Source organism: Cucumis melo, chromosome 7 (assembly GCF_025177605.1).
Source record: "Cucumis melo cultivar AY chromosome 7, USDA_Cmelo_AY_1.0, whole genome shotgun sequence".
NCBI lineage: Eukaryota > Viridiplantae > Streptophyta > Magnoliopsida > Cucurbitales > Cucurbitaceae > Cucumis > Cucumis melo.
This window is the reverse complement of record NC_066863.1, coordinates 24,333,889-24,355,659: the sequence shown is the minus strand read 5'-3', so window position 1 is coordinate 24,355,659 and position 21,771 is coordinate 24,333,889. Positions and strand designations below refer to the sequence as shown.

Here is a 21,771-nt window from a genome sequence, read left to right as displayed (position 1 = left end):
AATATCTTCCACTTTATTGGACTAAGTAAATAATACTAAAGAAAAAATTTTATGGTTTTGATTGATACAATCAATTTAGATAAAATATTAAGGGTATATATATATTTGTTGAGTATTTTGAATGCATCGTTAAGTGTAACCTTGGTTAATGTGAATGAAGAACATTGAAAGGTATGTGAAATGAAGGTGGTGGCCCTATTCATATATTTTAGCCACATTTTCACAGTGTCCTATGTAACTTCTCCAAGCACCCATACTACTCTATCAATACCCACCTCCTCAACTTTATTGTGCATTTACACTCAACCATCAATCAATTATAATGTAGTAAAAACCCTTTTTTTTTTGTGGGATAAGTTTTAGGTCTAATTTAATTTGGTTTATAAGTTTTAACATACAAATTTGAGTGCTTAAATTTTAAAGTTTTTTGCTATAAAAATATACTAAAATGATTAGGTACTTTTCGAGTTAACTTGTTTTTTACATTGATAGTTTGTAATTAATAATATAAAAAGCTCCATTCCTCCTTACTTACTACGATTTGTATCTCACCCATAGTTGAATTCTAAATCAAAAATTAAAACTAAAACCTACATTTTCTTTCATTTTCAAAATTTTAGCTAATAATCGACAACAAAGCAATAATTTTAAAGACAAAATAAGTGTTTGTAATCTTATAAAAATAAAAGACAAAAAATCAAATCTATTTATCTAATTTTTCTTTTGCCATTTTTAATATAGGACCACCTGTATACCATGGATTCGGACTGACTTTAATAAAACTTTGTTTTTCAAAAGACTCACTTTTATTTATATTCTCTTTGGTGAAAATTATTTCAAGTTATTTCAAATATATCTTAAAACTATTTTGGTTGGTTTAACCGTCTAGTTTCTTAAAAAAAAAACTTATTTTTTAAATTAAAAACTCAATCAAATCTTGAAAATAAATAGAGAAATAACTCCAAGAAAGTTAGCCAACATAAAATCAGTTATTATATTACATGATAATTTCCTAAGGTATTTTGTTTATATCTAATAATTTCATTTCATGCATATTAGAAAAGCTTAGAGTTTTGATATCGAATGACATTGTTGTTTAATAAATAATATAAATAGAAATTTAAACAAATATTTTAATTTTCTCATGATTATACACATAGAAATACACAAAATTGAATATGCAACAATCATATAATCCATAAAAGCATTCAAAAACATAATTCATATAATATGAACATCCAAATACATACATTATGCATAATTATTGTAATTAATTAAGTGAAGTTACACACTCCCACTCATATCAAAAGCAACCCTATTATATTACACATAATTAAGGATTCAAAATCCTATACAGAACTATGTAAAACGCTAATTACCTTATTGCAAATCAAGAAGGAAAAATACATAAACCTGAAGAACAGATTATCATATCCTTTGTAGTTTCATTTTGTATCTTCACAACTCCAAATACTTCAAAAACTTACGGAATTTCCTCAATAAACCGCTCGTTTCTTTGTGTTCATGATCTTCTTCACCTTCATGGTGTTGGTGATGGAAATGGTGATGATGGAGATCCTTCTTATCTTCCTTCCAATCGCCAATGTACGATCCCTCCCACGGTCCGACATGTCGGAACCCACTCAATTTCAACGGAATTGCAATTTCTCGATTCGATCCAGAATTAGGGCTCGATCGCTCCTCAGGTACGATCATGTCGTTTCCATATGAGATTCCCTCTACTCGATCGATTGATCTCCACGGTTTCAAGCTGCGGAGGTGGTGACAACCGCGGCGGCCTCTCCGGAACATCAGCGGCACCGATCTTCGACCGAATTGACGGTTGATTGGACGGAAAGTGATCATAACTACCGGATCTGCAGCGGTGTCTATGGTATCAAGAGTAGTGATTTCAGTAGGATTGGATTGGGTGCGTACCTGATCGGTCTCTGGTATGGATTTTGGAAATTCGCTCTCGGACAATTTCTGGCTCGGGAGGAGGTTCGAGGCCTTGGAATCGGAATCCTCAGCGGATTCAATGACGGAAAAGGGGAGGGCCTCTGCATGTTCCGGTAAATTTTTGAGATCGCGAGCGAGTGAGGAAGAGATAAGGACGAAGAAGAGAATGAAGGTTAGGGTGAGTTTCGCCATGGTTATGGCTGCAATCGCAAGGAACAGGGGAAGATGAGGATGGGGGATTTATATGGTTTGACGGGAGAGAAAATTTCGGGCAGGTAGGGTAGGATTTAACTGTTGACTTGCTTTTGGATTTTAACGTGAAAGACGAGCAACGGGCAATCCTTCATCTTCTTACCACTTGTCTATTTAATTCTTTGTATTTCCGCAATAACTTTTGGATTTGTTTTTATTCTCTACTTCTTTGTTGGTTTTTCCTAATCCATCCACTTAAATTAAAATTTTGAGTTAATCCTTCATTTTATAAAATTTGAGATTAATATTATTAAATTCAAGGTGGATAAAAAATGGTAAAAATGAAAAAAAAAAATATTTATATACTATAGAAAAATCAAGTTTAATAGATTTTTGTTTTTCAGTAAAACTTTTTATAGAGTTTAAATTTTAAAGGACTATTTTCAAATATGATAAAATGTATCAAAAAAATTTACAAAGTACAATAAAATATCATTTTATATCATGATAGACATAAAATAAATAAAATAGATTGTGATATTTTATTATATTTATTAATATTTTAAAAAATTTGTTATTTAAAATAATCTTCCATTTTAAAACGTCCCTAAATAAATTAGTAAAATATTTTCTCACGATTGTTGCTAATACCAAATAAGGTAGGACCAAACTAGTATTTTCCCCTATTTTTATTTATAAACTATTTGTAGTTTATGTTGTGGAAAATATTATTCTTATAACCGCCTTTAGTGCTTTTAAGCTTAAATTTGACTATTTTTGTGTATGTTTGTACTTCATTTGTTTCTTTTCTTTTTTTTTTTTTGGTACTATGACTAGGTACGTCGGGACATTTTCATCAACTAATTTAGAACTGACTTTTAAACGATTAAAATCACTTTATAACGTAACCTTAATTTTTGTAAATTAATTAAAATTTTAATTTATGTTTTTAAATTAAAAAGTTTCATTTCATTAAATATGTACTTGTTGAACTATTAAGAGCATGTTTTTATTAAAGTGATAAAAATGATTTTAACTATTTTTAAATCATTATCAATATATGTATGGAATAATTTCAACGAATAATTAAATTTTCTGACGGAAAAAAAGATGTTAAAATATGAATTTATATAAATATATATTTCTTATATCAAATTTTGGGAACTAGTGAAGTTGTTATATGTATACAATTTCTATGAATCAATTTAACATTGATTTTATTATAAAAGACAAGTGATGACATTCTTTAACTTATTTTTCTTAATTTTGAGGAAAGCAACGATGGTTTAAAACAATGCTATATTTATTAAAAGAATAACAATATTTTGTAGAGATATGTGTGCTACGTCATGGAGGACGCAATTATGGTTAATTTATTAGATTAATCAATGAAACTATTGACTTATATGGTTAATTTATTAGCTAATGAAAGAGATTTTCTGATTGAAAGCTGGCATTTTTGGACAAACCATTTGGGATTCATTAAATTTTTGTAGCTTTGAAATGTCTGTTAGCATGTCGGATATTTTGAGAATTATGTTAGCATTCACTTATTTTCTTTAATTTTTAAACATTTTAAATCAATTAATTTAATAATATAAACTACATATTATGTTAATTGTAATTGATTAAAGGTATGTATCATAATTATTTTACACATGACAAAGTGATTTAATTAACCTATTATCCATGTATACTAAAACACTAGTAAATTTTTTATGTTAGTGGGGAGTTTTATAAATTAATTGAATATATAACTGAACTTATGTCTAATAAAATAAAAGGATTAAATTTTAGACTTAGAAATTTTGGAATTAGTTAAGATTTTATCTAATAAATAATAGAAAAAAGTCAATAATCTATTAGCCAAGAGAATGTAATTAAGTTTAAGAATTGATGACATATATTATGAAAATGAGATTAAATTCAAGCAATATTCCTCCTCTAGAGGCCCAAAACTGTTTCTTGGCCCATCCAAAGAAGCCAAAAATTGGATAGTGGTGAGAGGTAATTAGAGGAGAATGCACGTCTTTAACCATTGTTCATACATATATCATACGATGAGGACTATTCAATATGATAGAGAAAATGTCGAAGTAAATTTGACGTAGTGGTGTTGATATACATTTGACTTCCAAAAGCTGGAGATATGAATACAGTAAATTGTGCCAAATCAACCATTAGAGAAAAGACGATGATAGTGGAGGTTCATCATGGGAGGAGAAGAGAGAGAGAAGAATGAAAGAGATAGGGAAGATCATGCATGCAAAAGAAGACATCTCACTTTGCCTACGTTAATTATATTCCCAATTATCAAAGAAAAAAATATATAAACTTTTTTTTACATAGTCGTAAGTGCTTGTGAATTCAACCATGGTTATCTATTACGTATAGTCGAATGAACTATATTATAAGAAACAAGACAAAGAAGATTAAAAATGTTGCTTTCACCCTACACCTTCAAAAGATAAAGAAATGTGCAAGAAGGAAACAAAAATTTTAAGCCTAAAATAATATATAATGTAGTTCAATAAGTTTAAAAAGAATGAAGAAGTGAAAACAACGAAAAGTCGTATTATTAGACGTATTATTTAAATAATACGTATAATTAAAGTGTGAGCTATGTATGTAAATTAATAATTTATAGTTATTTTATTTAATTGAGCCTATTATGTGATCTATTTAATTAAGACCCAAGATTCCCAATTGAGTATGGACTAAATGGGTAGAAACTTATTCCTAAATTGATTAGGATTTAATGGGATCCTAATTAAATTAGTGTATGAAGAACCTTACGGTATCGTCTCCAATATACCAAAACAACAAGCACTCCGTCTTTTTTTTATCCTATTAAGAAAGATCCCACTAAGAGCATTAAGGGTTTCGTTTGAGGAAGACAATAGCTATTTTACAGCCATCATCAATTCAAGGAGATGAATTCTGGTATGTAATTTATTCTTAACAATAGAATATAATTTATTCTTGACAATTTGGCATGAATGATCTTGGGTTAGTCTATTATATAGATTTAAAATATTTTATTTTAACAAGTGGTATCAGAGCGTGAATTTCATGTTAAATTGTTGGAATTTGTTTGTTCTCTATTGGGTTCTTGATTCAAGATTTGATTAAACATATTGTGGTTTTAAGTTTAATTGATATTGATTCAAGATTTGATTAATCATATTTGATTTTAAGTTTAATTATTCTAGATTCAAGATTTGATTAATCAATTGAGTTTATAAGTTTATTTATTCTAGATTGAAAGATTTGATTAATTAATCATGTTGTTAAAACAAGTATAATTGATCATGTTGTTAATTCAAGATTAACTGATAACCTTGTGGCTCAAACTTGAATGATGATTTTTTTTGGGATTTTCACATGTTTATGTTGTATTAATTGTATTTTAATGTACCATATTATTGAGTGAACTTTGGTAAAGATTATTTGATGTTCTTCCTCATTATTTTTTGCAATAATAAAATTATTATTATTGTGTCTTATATTTTAGATTGAATTGGTCAAAATAACATGTTGCCAAAGTAGCCTCTGTTATCAAGATTAGTTTAATTCTAAAACATAGGATGTGCATATTCATTTATTTATGCGAATAATTATCGGCTCAAAGGAAGATAATTATTTGGCCAAATTATGAGTGTGCGTGTGGTAATGAGTAGGTGACAGTTATAAGGATTGCTCATGTGAAAAATAGTCGGTCCAAAGAAAGACTAATTTTTTGATAGAGTTTACCGCCAGTACTTTGATTACTACGTTGAGAGCACCGTTTACAATTGATGTCTCTACCCAAAGGTTGAACATCAATGTTGTGTTAGGTATCTTGTAAAAGGGGCCTACCATATATGTTAAATTATTTTGTCATATTTTATTTTATGACACCTATTAATTGTGAATATATAATTTATTTGCTTCTTCTTTGTTTAGTTGGTCTTGCTCAAATATCTGGTAATTTGAGCTTAATTCCTAAGTTGAATGGATCGAATTTTAAGATTTGGAAGGAAAGTCTAGAGATACTTCTCGGGTGTATGGATTTGGACCTTGCATTAAGCATTGGTAAACCTGCTTTTACTAAGGAACAGTCGAATACAACTAATATTGAGAAGTGGGAACGGTCAAATCGCATGTGTCTGATGATTATTGAACACTCCATTTTAGAGTCTTTTCGGGGTTCTATCACTGAAAGTGAAAATGCCAAAAAATTCCTTGCTGAAATTGAAAAATCTTTTGCTAAAAAATGAAAAAGGGGAAGTAAGTAGTCTTTTGACTACTTTAACTTCCATGAGGTATAAGGACAATAGAAACATCAGGAGTACATTATGGAAAATCTCGCTGATAAACTAAAGGCACTTGATATCGAGATAAATGAAAATTTACTGGTACATTTGGTACTTATCTCTCTTCCTACATAATTCACTCAGTTTAAAATAAGTTATAATACTCAGAATGATAAACTGAGTATTAATGAGCTTATCTCACAATGTGTGCAAGAAGAAGATAGGATTAAGAGAGAGAGGACAGAAAGTGCTCACTTGACAACTAACTTTCATAGTAAGAAGAAAAGGAAACCTATGGATGTTGTAGAAGGGAAATCTCAGCAGAATAAGAAACAGGGATTAGAAACAAGCTATAGAGAATCCTTGTTTCTTCTGTAAAAAGAAAGGTCATCTCAAGAAAGACTGTCCCAAGTATGCCAAATAACAGTAAAGAAGGGTAAACTTCTTACTTTGGTTTGTTCTAAAGTTAATGTAGTTTCTGTACCTACAGATACTTGTTAGGTAGATTCTGATGCTACTACTCACATATGTATATCTATGAAGGATTGCCTGTGAAGCCAACCGCTAAATGATGCCGAAAGATTCATCTATGTGGGCGATGACAAAGCAATTGAAGTTGAAGCTATTAGCAATTTTAGATAACTTTTAAAAACTAGTTTTTTTTTTATTTGAATGAGACTTTTATTGTATCGTCATTTAGACGAAACTTAGTTTCTATTTCTATTTCCAGTTTGGAGAAATTTGGTTTTCTTGTTCTTTTAAAATAATAAAGTTAGTCTTTTTCAACTCTCCAAGCTTATTTGTACCAGTTCTTTAATTGAAAACCTGTATATGCTTGATTCTTATGTTTCATCTAACAAGGTCCTGCTGTCTAAATCATGCGGTACAAAGCATAAATTAAATGAGAGTTCTGCTATGTTGTGGCACAAGTGTTTAGGTCACATCTCTAAATAGAGAATTCAAAGACTTGTGTGAGATGAAATTCTTGATTCCCTTGATTTAAGCAAATTTAAAGTTTGTGTGAAATGTATTAAGAGAAAATAGACAAACATAAGAAAATAATAGACAAACATAAGAAAATTAAGTGTCAACAGATGTTCAGACGTCTTAGAACTAATACATACAGACATTTGTGGTTCATTCCCTATGGCTTCTTAGAATGGACAACAATACTTTATTACGTTTATAGACGATTATTCAAGATATGGGTACCTATATTTAATTCATGAGAAGTCTCAATCTTAGGACAATTTCAAGTCTTTTAAAGCTAAAATTGAACTTCAACTTGGAAAGAAAATTAAGGCTGTCAAGTCTAATCGTAGTGGTGAATACTATGGTAGATATGATGGATCAGGTGAACAACGTCCAGGACCCTTTGTCAAATACCTAGAGGAATGTGGAATCGTCCCGCAAGACATTATGCCAGGAAAACCCAGTATGAGCAGTGTAGCAGAAAGGCAAATGGAATTGTAACGCCCCAAAGTTTGAGGAATTTAATTTTATTATCTAAAGTGTAATTTTGAGATTTTGGGTGTTATTTAAATGTTGAAGTATTTTACTTTATGGAAATTTGACTCTATTGGATATTTGAAAAATATCTAATTGTTGTTAAGTTGGAATTTATGTTTGTTTTGGTTATTTAAGTTTAGGTATTATTTGGTTTAAGGAATTAATAATTGTGTTATGAAATAATATAGTTATTATGAAAAGATAGTTTGATAAGATAAAGATGATTGATTTGGTTGAGGAGAGAGATTATGTGATTTTTGGGAAAGATAAAAAGGAAGATTTGGTGGAATTATTGGTTTAAAAATGTGAGTTTTGTGGGTTTTAAAGGAAGAGAGAGAAGATTTGATTTTGTTGGTTTAAAATAAGCAAAAAGGAAAGAGAACATAATATTGGTTTATTAATTGTGTTTAAATAGGTATATAGGGATCCGTGCACAAAGGAAAAAAAGAGAGAAGGAAACCCTAATCCCAAACTTTTCAAACCCTAGCCTCAAGAACCCGTCGCCGCCGCCGCTTTTCCGCCCGCCCAAGCCTTCCTTCGTCGAACGACAGTCGATCCACGCAAGTTGCCACGCCTCTTGTCGGAATTCTTTCACGCGAGCCGTTTCGCCGTCCCCTTCTATTCCCGAGCCGCTCCGTGCCCCTTCTTCGTGAACCAAACCCGCCACCGCTGCCTAACTCGTGAGTTTTGTCGTCCCTCCTCTCTTCTCCGCTAAGCGTCGTCGTCAACCCATATCTCCGACGACCACACACGACAGCCGTTGGTGCATCGGATCATTCGCCTTATTCGGAGTTACAGCTTTTCGTCTGCAAGCCGCCTCCATCCTTCGTTCTCCAGTCGCCCTTCAGCCCAAACGCAGTCTGCCGTGAAGCTTCGCCTGTCGCCGCTGTCTTCGTTGCGTAGTCGAGTTGAGCACACCTAGCCAGTCGTCAAGCTTCAGGTCCGCGCCGCGAGAAGCCATCTCCAGCTTCAGGTCCGCGCCGCGTAAGCCCTTTCCAACTTCAGGTTCGAGTCGTCTCTTACTTCCAGCCGAGCCGCCAACCATTCTTGAGCCGTCAACTTTTTTTTTGGTCCTTTTTCCACTTGTTGGTAAGTTTGACTGGGTCTTGGCATACCCAACTAAAATTAACATTTTTGGATCTAAATAATTTAATTTTTGGATTAAATTAAATTATTATTTATCCTAAAGGATTGATTGGACCAATTGGGGTTTGGGCTGTGGAACCCCTTCTGATTAAAAGAAATTATTGCAACCTTGATCTTGGGTAAGTTGCTTCGAACAATTTTTTTTTTTACTTTAATTATGTGAAGGTCAGGTTATTAAATTGTTGTTTCCTAACCATTTAGGACTTTCGCTGCTTGGAAAGCGTGATTTTACTGTTAGAATTTGATTGAGCAAATCTCTAGGGAAAAGATTCTACTACTAGACCTAAAAGTGATATTTAGAGATCGCATGTATGGATAACGCCATGATATTGATGATGACCGATGCTGTGTTGATTACTGATGCTGAGAATTGATTGTTATGTTATGACTAGTAGTATGTTAAGGAGGATGATTGCGTTGTATTCATGTTTACGGTACTGGTTAAGTATGCTATGTTTGTAATGATATGCCATGTTTATGATGATGTTATGACATGTTACATGCTATGTATATGGTGTATGTTAGCTTTAGCTATTAGAGTCGTACCCGCATGGATGTCCTTCGGGATCACCACCTTTTTAGGACTGCATAGTCCGACGGGATCATCAGCCTGACATTGACATTGACATAGACATGATTCGAGTGATTCGATAGGGTCACTAGCAGCCCGATTGTCTTAGTGTTTCCTTTGGGTACACTAAAGACCAGTTGTCCTAGGTGCTCCTTTGGGTTCACCAGCTGGACTAGTAGTGGGTCCCTTACTGAGTATTTTATACTCACTCTTTCCATTTCTATTTTTCAGGCAGAGACAAAGGTAAGAGCAAAGGCAAGCTGGCGAATGACCAGAAGTGACCTTGGCGAGCTATAGGGATACGTTGCTTTCGCTTTATGTCATAGTTCAGATTTTAGTATTTGCATTTTTATTTCATTCCTTATTTGGTATTTTATTTCTTTAAAATTAGATAGGGCTCGAGTTAGGATTTTATTTTTGACTTATTTCTAAATACGTTTGTTTATACTTTTAATGAGAAATTCGAGGTTTTGTTTTATTTTTCTATTTTAAATTTCACGAATTTTATTTATCTTTTAATTTAGTAATGATTTCGGCTTAGTATAAGGAGTTGGGTCATTACAGGAATACTAGGGATATCTATGGTAAGAAATATGATTAATTATTCTTCTTTGCCAGAATCCCTTCGGGGTGAGACACTAAAGACTGCAGTATATATCCTCAATAGGGTACCTAGTAAAGCAATAGTTAAAACCCCTTATGAGTTGTGGACAAGAAAGAAGCCTATTATTTGGCATCTTCTCAGGTCTAGGGTTGTCCAGCTGAGGCTAGGCCTTATAGGCCTAACGAAAAAAAATTGGATGCAAGAACTATTAAATTCTATTTTGTTGGGTATTCTGAGCATTCTCAGGGTTTCAAGTTTTATGATCCCACTTCGAAATCATTTTTTTGATACTGGAAATGCCAAATTCCTTAAGGATGTTGAGTTTGAAGGGGAAGATAACATAAAGAAAGTTGTCTTTGAAGAGGAATTAGTTTCTCTTCCTGATGTGGGTATAGATGATGTTCAGACTCTAATTCCTGACTTCACTATGGAACCAATTATAGAACAAGACAACAATGAAGTCCCTGAAGTGCAAACTCAACAATCTCAAGAAGTGTCATTAAGAAGATCCATTAGAGAAAAGAGAAGTCTAATTTCAGATGATTATACTATGTTTCTTTAAGAACATTAGGATGACATTGGCATAATGGAAGATGATCTAATCAACTTCCAACAAGCTCTATAAAGTTCTAACTCTTAAAAGTAGATAAATACTATGGAAGAGAAAAACAAATCCATGAAAGACAATGACGTTTGGGAACTTGTTGAATTGTCATCAGGAGTGAAACCCATAGGTTGTAAACGAACATATATAAAACCAAAAAAGATTCACAAGGAAAAATAGAGAGATATAAAGCTCGTCTTGTCGCAAAGGGTTTTACTCAAAAGGAAGGCATTGATTACAAAGAGACTTTCTCTCCTGTTTCATCGAAAGACTCTTTTCAGGGAAATCGTGGCATTAGTAGCTCACTTAGATTTAAAGCTACATCAAATGGATGTGAAAACTGTGTTTCTCATTGGAAACATTGTTAAGACGATTTATATAGTACAACTAGAAAACTTTGTAACTAATAATTCAAAGTCTATGGTGTGCAAATTTGAAGAAATCCATTTATAGTCTCAAACAACCTTCTCGTCAAAGGTGTCACAAATTTCATGAAGCAATTACCTCTTTTGGTTTTGAGGTGAATATGGTAGAAGATTATGTATATCATAAGTTCAGTGGAAGTAAATTATTTTCCTGGTGTTATATGTTGATGACATGCTCATAACAAGTAATGATGTAGGCTTATTGCATGACACAAAAAGGTTTCTCAAAAGAAATTTTGAGATGAAGGATCTTGGTGATGTTTCTTTTGTATTAAGAATAGAAATACGGCGAGAATGCTCTAGTATTTTAAGATTATCACAGAAGAACTACATTAATTTTTTTTAATAGATTTGACATGAAAGATTGTGCACCAGAAGATACCCCATTGCTAAAGGTGATAAATTTCATTTAGGTCAATGCCCCGAGACCACACTTAAGATTAAGGAGATGCATAAGGTTCCCTATGCATCAGTTATTGGAAGCCTGTTGTGTTCATAGTTGGAGGGTTAGGCAAATATTTGAGCAACCCGATGATGGATCATTAGAGAGCAGCCAATTGGGTTATAATGTATTTACAAAGAACAAAAGATTATATGCTCACTTATCGAAGATAAGAAATTTTGGAGATCATTTGGCATTCTGATTCCAATTACGTTGGATGCCAATACATTTTGTGATCCACTTCAAGCCATAACTTCATGTTGGTTGAATGAGTTATATTTTGGAAAAGTGTTAAACAAACGCTTATGGCTTCTTTTACCATAGATGTGAAGTTTATAGCTCGTTATGAGGCATCTAGTCATGGAATATGGGTCGAAATTTTGTCACTAGGCTGCAAATAGTAGTTGATAAAGACCAACAAAATTATTTTGTGATAATAACTCAACAATAATGTATTCCAATAACAACAAAAACAAATACAAAGTCAAAGCATGTAGACGTAAAACTTCTAGTTGTGAAAGAAAAAGTTCATAATGGTCAAATTTTTTTATAGAACACATAAATGACAAACTCGATGGTGACAGATCTATTAACTAAAAGTATACCACTAAAGTTTTCCTCGAGTATGTTGCTCATATTGGTGTTAGTCAATTTTACGATTTCATAGTTTAGTGGGAGTTTGTTATTAAGGATGTTCTTTGACCTTAATTTGTTTATTTTCTATATAGAATAAAGTTGATGGTTTATATTTTGTTATCTGAACTTGTTTATTATGCATGCAGTTTTGCAAATGCGGTTTAACATAAAGTTTTCTAAGAGTGATCTTACTAAAGAGTTTAGATCAATTGGAAACAAGCATGATCTAGATCATTTTGCATGTAGTTTCCATGTTATCCATTCATACTTGATCTAAGTCATTGAATGTATTGGAATTGGTGATCAAGGAAGGTTTAGTTACGAGGATAGTGACAAAAGCCACCTTGGTTCCATTCTGATACAGGAGATGGATCATATTGAACTAAAGATGAATTCTATTATTAAAATAACATGTTTATGCGCGCTTAAGGTTTATGTGATTTAATTATATCAGTAATACAAACATAATCCAAGTGGGTGATTGTTAGACGTATTTAAATAATATGTATAATTAAAGTGTGGGCTATGTATGTAAATTAATAATTTATCACACTGGGTTATTTTATTTAATTGGGCCTATTATGTATTTTATTTAATTAAGGCACAAGATTCCTAATTGAGTATGGACTAAATGGATAGAAGCCTATTCCTAGATTGATTAAAATTTAATGGAGATCCTAATTAAACTAGTATATAAAAAACATTATGTTATGGTCCCCAATATACCAAACAATAAAGTACCCACAGTCTTTCTTTTATCCCATCAAGAGAAAAATCCCACTAAGGCATTTAGGGTTTTGGTTGAGGAAGACAATAGTCATTTTACAGCCATCAATTTATAGCCAATTATCAATTAAAGGAGATGAATTCTGGTATGTAATTTATTCTTAACAATAGAATCTGATAGATGACTTATTCTTGATAATTTGATATAAATGATTTTAGGTTAATCTATTACATAAATTTAAAGTATTTTATTCTAACACGTATAGTTTGAAAGATGGCACGAAAGACAAAAAAAAAAAAAAAATGTACGATTGAAATTGTGAAGATTGAGTTGTCATTGCATAGTGTGTAGAAATTCATGATGTAGAACCTTGTTAAATGTGCACATCAAAATTGTCAGATGAGTTATTTAAGACTATTTAGAGCATTCTCTTTTTATAATTTTAAATTTTGACTTCTCAATTAATTTGCATTTAAGGACATGTTTGGAATAAGTTTTTATACACTTTTTTCTTTTTATTGACAAACACTTGCAATCAATCCAAACGTGTGCCCTAAATTTCAAATTATTAGTTTTATACGGCAAAAGAAAAAAGTCCTTGGTTTTATTTTCCTCCTTTTTCATTTATCAACTTTCAAATGATTTTTGAGTTCTTTGACCTTTGATCTAGCTAAAGCCTTGGTTGGAATTATTCGTTAAATTATAATAGGTACTTTTTGTGAGTGTTTGCAAGAATCCTAAAATGACATCTAGTTTTGCTTAAATCAAATACGGTTGTTCTTATCCCTATGTATTGTTTAAATTAGCCATACTATTTTTCACTTATAATTGTCTAGCATCATTTACAACAATTTTAAAAATTTTAGAAACTAAATATGCCTCTTTTAAAACTCTAGACACCTAAGAAATATACTAAATATCTATATTCTACCTTATAATTCTTTCTTTCCCAACCTTCAAACTCCAATAATACACGTAAAATAATAGTAATCATAGAGCATAATAATTTTGGAGTCTTCCTAGTATATTTAAAAGATGAGCATATATATATAGCTTGACATAAAAATGTATCATTAATGAAATCCCATCTCTCATATCTCATTTTAAAAAGGGCTAAATTGTTTTGTTAGTTTCTGTTTATACTCTTCTTAGAAATTAAATAAAATTTTGTTGTCTAAAAAGAAAATAAAAATTTCATATAAAAAATAAATAATGGAAAATAAACGTTAGAAATCATTGTTCATTCTTTGATAAAAAATGTATGACTATAAAATAACAACACAAAGACAATCGGAGAATCAATATCACATCAAAGTTAATATTTGAGTAAATGATCATACAAGTAACAACTCTAACAGGGAGAACATAACACTAATCACGTTGGTAATCTAATTCAGTGCAACTACATCTATATCTAGGGTGTCTTGAACCCGATTGAAGAGATCATATATTGAAATTCAAAATGATTCATAAATACAAATGTTCTTATAAGAATTAACATCCTCAAGATATTTAACGAACTTCTACTGAACAATCCATGTTTACTAAAGAATCTCCGTCTGAATTGATTGTTTCTTCAATCTCGTATAATATTGTATAGGTTCTTCCTAAGAGTGTGGCACTTCTGAATTTACTCTTCTTGGTAGGCTCCCCCTAACACCTATGAACTCCTCACTTTTGCCCATTATTTCGTCAATAATCTCACGTCCAACCCTAGTACACAATACATATAATAAATATATCAAGAACTCACCAACTTACAAAACAAGATCAATTTATAGATTAAGATCAGCCTTTCAAATGCACCAACTTTTCCACGAAAAGTATATCTCCAACAACCAGCCTTAGAAGCCATATATAAATAGTGACACCCACAGACTGTAATGAGTAATCAAGGATAAAATCCAGAGAGAACAAAATTTTCTAAAGTCCAAAATGGACTGAATCTCCCATAATCTTTCAACGGGTTAAAATCTTTAAATAAATTAAGAATAAAGACCGACAAACCAAAATAAGTGGTTAATACCAAGAGAATGAAAATAAATGAAATATGTTTATAAAAAACCATAATATAATGTAAACATTAAAGTAGATATGAAAGTAACAATTATACATATGATAAATAAAAAAAGTGGACACACACATATATAACTGAACTAACATTTAAATTAAGGTTTGAACATGAAATATAGTACGGATAAGGAAGCAGAGGGAGGCAAGCTGTGTATTCTGAGAAAACTCAGCATTGTTGACTAAACCAATTATATATATCCAAAATAGTTTCACCTAATTCAGGTGTGTTTCTCTTGCAGTAATATATGTTAATGAGTACTGTTTTGGATATTTAGGACCAACAATAATATCGATATATCAACCTAGTTCTGACTCTCCTCTGCCCTTCCCACCAGATCCTCCTTCCCGTTATAATACCCTTTTCTCGAAAATTTATTCACTTTGATTCGCACTCTTATTTCGAAAAGGAGTTTTTATTTGAAACGTGAAACGTTGTTGATATACATATGTAACTTATCTTTTTCATCGTAAAAGCTATCTAGTGGGGATATATGTGTTTTGTAACCTTGAGGTTAGAATAGATGCTAAAATGCACTGATGCTTAACCCAAATTAAAGATATATGTTTGAACCTTACTAGATAAGTGAGTTATCTTTCGATTGACAACTATTATTTATTATTAACTAGGTAACGAATTTGGTTCGATACACATTAATTGTTCAAGTACAACAGAATGGTCTAAATGTAAGCTGAAATCTACAAACTACAAATGCTTAGGACTTGTTCGATAATATCGTTGTGTTTTTGGCTTTTCATGAACATTAAACTTACAAATATTATTTTCATCTATGAGTTCATTTCTTCCATTTGTTATCTACTCCATACAAATATTTTCAAAATCCAAGAAAACAAAATTTTGTTCTCTAAATTAGAAAATTAAAAATGAAATCAGAATAAAAAAAAAACTTTTTATCTTTTTCATGAACTACAATATTTAATTTGGTTCTACTTTAATTTTTTTTCTAATATTAAAAAAAAATCAATTCTCAACCTTAGTTTAATTTGAAGCTCATACGATTTCAAAAGTATAATAAATTTCGTATTTATAATTTCAATCGATGTTAATTATCCAATAATGTGGTTTAATTAAGTAAATAGACGTACAAAATGAATTTGAAATGAAAAATTGGCAGATAAAAGAAAAAAAGAATGGCTTAGACTAATGAAATTAAAATTAAAAACAGGAAATTTAGAAATGAATTTAAGATGAAAATGTAGGGAAGAGAGGAGGTTATATAGTTAAGTTTGGGTTAGTAGGAAAATTAAGGAAAAAAGTAGTCAAAAGGAAAAACATTCGATTGTCGTGTTGGTCAGAGATTTCCAGTGGTTAGGTCCATGTTTATCACCAGGGCCCCTCGCCTTTCTCCCCTCTCCTCTTGACACGTGGACGCTTCTAATGGGATCACCACTCCGACATTGACACATGTTGGTCCTTCCATGCCCCTGAATTCTGCTCTGACATACATCCCTTTTCCATTTTTCTTTTTATTTTTTTAGTTATTCAAATTTTTCCATCATTTTCTTATATTAAAAAACACAATATATTAATATCTTTTACAACATTGTCCCTAATTATTGCTTCAATATATATACACACGATATTATAAACCGAACCATCATGACTACGAGAAATTGTATCAGATGACAAAAAATTTTTTAAAAACGAATATCATGTAGCATTTTTTTTTGCATATTACCAATATGACAAGTAATTAATAATCTCAGATGGTTATTAGAGGGTTACCAAAAGGTTATTCGCTTTTAAATTTGTTATTTTATAATTTAGAAAATGTAGTGACATGGAACCTATTCTCATAATTTCTTTTTGTTATTTTTGCAAATACTCCATATTATAAACCAAAGTATCATGACTAGTCGAGATTTGGGAGTGTAAATATTTCAATTTATATATGATTGTTTTGTTCCAATTATATTTAAAAATATTAAAAATTTAAGAAACAAAATAGGGATTTGGGATTTCTTTTTGCATTTATGTTATTTATTATATCTAACTAATTTGATTTCATACAAACATTATCCTTCCTTGTTGTTTTAGCATTTTTACGGTCCACTTTAAAGGAAAGGGTTCATTTTTTATTTCCACATATTGCGAAATAACTTAAAAAAGAGAAAATTTTTAGTTGGCAGGAAATTTGTCAAAAATAGAGAAATCGATTAAATATTTATGTTTTCTACCTACCTACATAAAATGATACATAAGACAGTTAGTGATAGTTTGTCAATTTTTCTATTTGCCAAAAAATCTCATAATAGTAATAATAATAATAATGTTTTTAAGGTAAACACCGTAAAATAATTATCTTACACAAGTCATGTAAAATACAAAATTTCATTCCATAAGGAAACACAAATGTTAAACTTAATAATAGTGTTTTCCACGTTTGATATTTGAAAATTGTATTTATTTTTCATAACTTTCTTAATCATGGTCTTCACCTTTCTAATTACATATCATTTAGGTTTTTAAACAATTTTTTTTTTTCAAAAAAAAAAAAAGGATCGACTTTTAATGACTACATCACTTTGTTTCCAAAACTTTAACATTGAATTTTGCAAGATTGTTAAAAAGTAGATAAGAGAATTAAAAATATAGATACTCATAGAGTAGTTTGACAATAAATAACGTAGAGTTCCAAATATTCCATATATATCTTTGAAAATGTGGGGTTTTTTTTATTCCACTTTAATTAATTAAAGGTTCATTACGTTTTACGCTTCAAATTAAAAATAAAAACATGAACTTAACTCCAAGAATTTTCTATTAGCTCTTAACCTAAAGATCACGAACACACGAAACCCTAGAAGATCATAATTAGAAACCCTAAAAAAAATTTGACTTTTTTTTCTAACAAAAAAAGACGTTATTTTAATCATATAAATGTTTTTGGGAACTCGATGCTCTCCTCTTCAGTAACCAAAATTAAACTTTATATTTTTAAACAAATAAATCTAACCGACCCTAATTAAATTATACTTACATCATATAGATATATATATGTGTGTGTGTAGTAGTTTATGCATTATTAAAGAGACTTCAATATTTTCCCTAAGGAAGAAAACTACAAAATGCAGGAGAACAGATACAACGGAGCACATGAACTCAGTGGCGGTGGTGGTGGGGGCAGAGGTGGGGAATGTTACTTCGTTTTCATGAAGTATGATCCTGAATATGAACGTCTTCGGGCTGATCGGTTAGTAAAAGTTGTCGACATAAACGTCTGAAAAAAAATGTTTTTCTTTTCTTCTTTAACATGTATTTTTTTTTTTAATTTGATATTTTTGGTATGAAGATGTGGGGAAGGGGCAGATGAGGTTGATGGGTACCTGAGTAGAAAGCACGATGAGGTTCTGAGGAGGTGGTTGGAGCCTGGCAGTTACAGAAAAATTTCGTCTTTTCTCATCGTTGATGGGTTTTCAGTCGAGATTAACGAACATCAGGTATTTCAAGTTTCGTTTAATAATGATTTTTTAAGAGAATATGCATATAAGATTATCAATACTTCTATGTTCTTAGCAGTATATATATGCTTTTTGGAAAAATGAAAAACTTAGAAACTAAAGGAAATGGTAAATTTTAGCTAGAAACAAAACTCGAACAATTACATATGGTATTTCTTTCTTCTTTTTCCGGTTTGTTATTAAAAGAAAAGAAAATTAACTTCAGCTTTCTTTTCCCACATAAAGAGTTTAATTTTTTAAAAGAAAAAGCCTTGAAAAGTTATTAAAAATAATAGATACAACAGAGGAAAATTATTGTAAATATTCTGTTAAGAAAAAAATGATTAAACATAGATGAACTTTTATTTATTATTTTGCTATATTTGAAAATTCTCTTTTGGAAAAAAAAAGAAGAAGAAGAAAAGAAAATGAGATTTGGTTTTGATGATTTAAATACAGGCAAATGTGCTTAGAAGTGCAGAGGGAGTAAGGGTGGTGGAGAAGAATCAAGACCAACCTCTCATTGTTAATCCAACATCAACTGATTAAAGGTAATAATTGAAAGAGCAAGGCCAAAAAAATACAAATAAATAAATTAATTAAAGAATAATCATCTTTGGAATTTTCTAAATCAAATCTTTGTATCCTTATTGTCAGTACTCTTTTAGTCTTTTGTGTTAGAATACATTGAAATAATTACATTTAATGATTATTATAGTTTAAATATAAAATCTTTTGCTACATGTAGCTCAGTTGACGTACACATACATTTACACTTTTAAGGTAAGAGGTTTGCAATTTCAACCATCCACATTTGAACTAAGAAAAAAAGTCGGTTAGTACATTACAAAAATCAAATTGGTTTGCTTTGTTGGTGGATCATATGAAATTAAGTTCCATAAACTCAATGAAAAGCATTAGGGATTTCTTCTTTTTGCCAAACTAAAACATAGATCATTGTTATGTTATACAATCTAATTCATTTATTATAAGTTAAAAAGGAGTTTTAATCATCCTCTACACATTAGTGAATTATAAAACGAAAAAAGAATATATATTTTTGTTCAATCATGCCAAAGATATTAAAATTAAGGTTTCTTAATAAGTGTTGGAACCATGCACGACTATATATTATACTAGTTTCTAAAACCAATTATGGAATGTTTGCTTGATGGTAAAGATATAGTTTGGAGCAATTTTAAAAATGACAAGATTAATTAATTTTAATCATTCTAAAACTACTATCGAAACACTATGAACTAGTAAAAAGAGAGATAGTGCAAAAACAAATTAAAAACAATGGTAAAAAACTATAACTTTTATGTTCTAATTGATTGCTAGAACATGGGAATCTCTTATTGCAGAGTACTTTTCTTCTAGTTTAAGGTTAATTAAAATTATGAGAATCATTATTTTTTTTTATAAAAAAGTAATAATTAATAAACTTGGAAAAAGACTTGCCATTTTTGTGGGTCATGTGGCCACCTCTATATATGTTCTTCACATTGCATCAAAAGCAATTTTTATTGGCCCCTCGCATTGCTCTCATAATATAAGTTTAATTTGAGTAGCTTTTCACCAATGATTTGCCCCTCGTTTATCTTTCCCCTTTTTCATGAATGGAAGATATATGTTATAATCATGTTAATGATTTACCTAAATTACGTGTTTTAAACCTTTAAAGTCCACCTAATTAATTATTTATATCTAAATAGGTTTGGTCATATGTTCGGTTGATAGATACTAAAATAGTAGTTTACTATAAAATTTTGAATAACGATAAAACAAAAACACTAAAAAGTGAACAAGTTATGAAAATTTTGGGCTAACATATATCGTTGTAAATTGAAATAAGACATCAAAATTAAGTTAAAAGAGAAGCATTTCAATAATAATAAAAAAAGTATTGGAATTAAATAATAATTTAAAAATTAAAATAGTAACAAAATTTGAAGATCTATCGAAGTTGCATTTCCATGCATTACCATTGGAGAAGACATACCTTTAGCGTCCCCTCCCCTCGGGCTTCGAGCAAAGCTTGAGATCATGTTGGTCGCCATGGCCGAAGCCCTTGAGGGAGAGAAAGCAAAGAGTATGTCTTTTGGAGTGCATTTTATTTTTGTTTTTGTTGAATGAGATTATTGGTTTAGGTTATACCTCTTTTATAGGGCCCAAAACCAAAGTCTTTAATGATATTAAAAAGAAAAACTAAAAGTTAGGAATCTTTTGTTTTTGTTTTTTATTTTCAGAAAAAAAAAAACTAGGGGCAAGAATGAAAGTCACTTGTATCATTCTTTAGTTAAGATCTCTTTGATAGTGATACCTTCTCTTTCAAATCAAGTTTACCAATTTTTTTAAATGCATGTTCGAGAGTGATTTTGAAATTGTTAAAACCACTTAGACAAATTCAAAATTATCTTAAAACACACTTTTAAATTACTCAACATTAGTTTAATATTTACTTTTAGACTTTTTCAAACAGATCCTAACACAACTATAACTTGTTCGAGGTAACCGATTATATTTGATAGTTAAAAAGTAGCTCCTAGGGCAACAATACATTATATTCATACCTACTCTAGACATAGTTGCTAATTTTCAACCTTCTTAATTTAAATAAATACTAAAATCCATATATAAATATATATATAAAAGGCGATTCTAAATTTTGGAAGTTATAAAAAGATAGTAAATATCTCAATTTTATAGCATATTTAAGCAAAGGTTGAATCTTTAATTAACAAAATGTCAAATAGATACTTTATGCATCTCGATTGTTTTAATAACTAATTAAAATAATTCTTTAAAGAGATACTCAATTATTCAAAAACATAATTTAAATGAATCAAAAATATGAATCTAATCTAAATCGAACCATTTTTATAAATATATTTCCCACATGTGGAAAGAGAGGCGGCGAGAAAGGCAAGAAAGAATTTGCTTTTGAGTTTATAATTAGAAATTATTGTAATTAGGTGGATAATAGTTTTTTTATAAATAACATATGATAAAAATGAAAGAATAATCACTCAAAATGGCTCTTAGGAAACTCCATGAGGCAAATAAATAAGGGAATAATTGAACATATCAACCTTTTATTCTTAGGAATTCAATACCTTTATTCTTAAT

At 30.4% G+C, this 21,771-nt stretch overlaps 1 protein-coding gene across 1 annotated transcript; it reads left to right on the top strand.

The window, feature by feature from the left end:
* The first annotated feature begins 18,232 nt into the window (after positions 1-18,232).
* Positions 18,233-19,373, top strand: LOC103493088 (uncharacterized). Its single transcript, XM_008453713.3, has 3 exons — positions 18,233-18,395; positions 18,495-18,642; positions 19,102-19,373. The coding sequence occupies exons 1-3, from the start codon at positions 18,271-18,273 to the stop codon at positions 19,189-19,191; spliced, it is 363 nt and encodes a 120-aa protein (XP_008451935.2). The 5' UTR covers positions 18,233-18,270; the 3' UTR covers positions 19,192-19,373.
* The last annotated feature ends 2,398 nt before the right edge of the window (positions 19,374-21,771 follow it).

What these genes read in the sequence shown, in the direction of transcription:
- LOC103493088 (XM_008453713.3), top strand. Translation starts at nt 18,271, where the DNA reads ATGCAGGAGAACAGATACAACGGAGCACATGAACTCAGTGGCGGTGGT. An exon ending in GAACGTCTTCGGGCTGATCG is followed by an intron (nt 18,396 to 18,494) that starts GTTAGTAAAAGT and finishes TTTGGTATGAAG; the next exon opens with ATGTGGGGAAGGGGCAGATG. An exon ending in TCGAGATTAACGAACATCAG is followed by an intron (nt 18,643 to 19,101) that starts GTATTTCAAGTT and finishes ATTTAAATACAG; the next exon opens with GCAAATGTGCTTAGAAGTGC.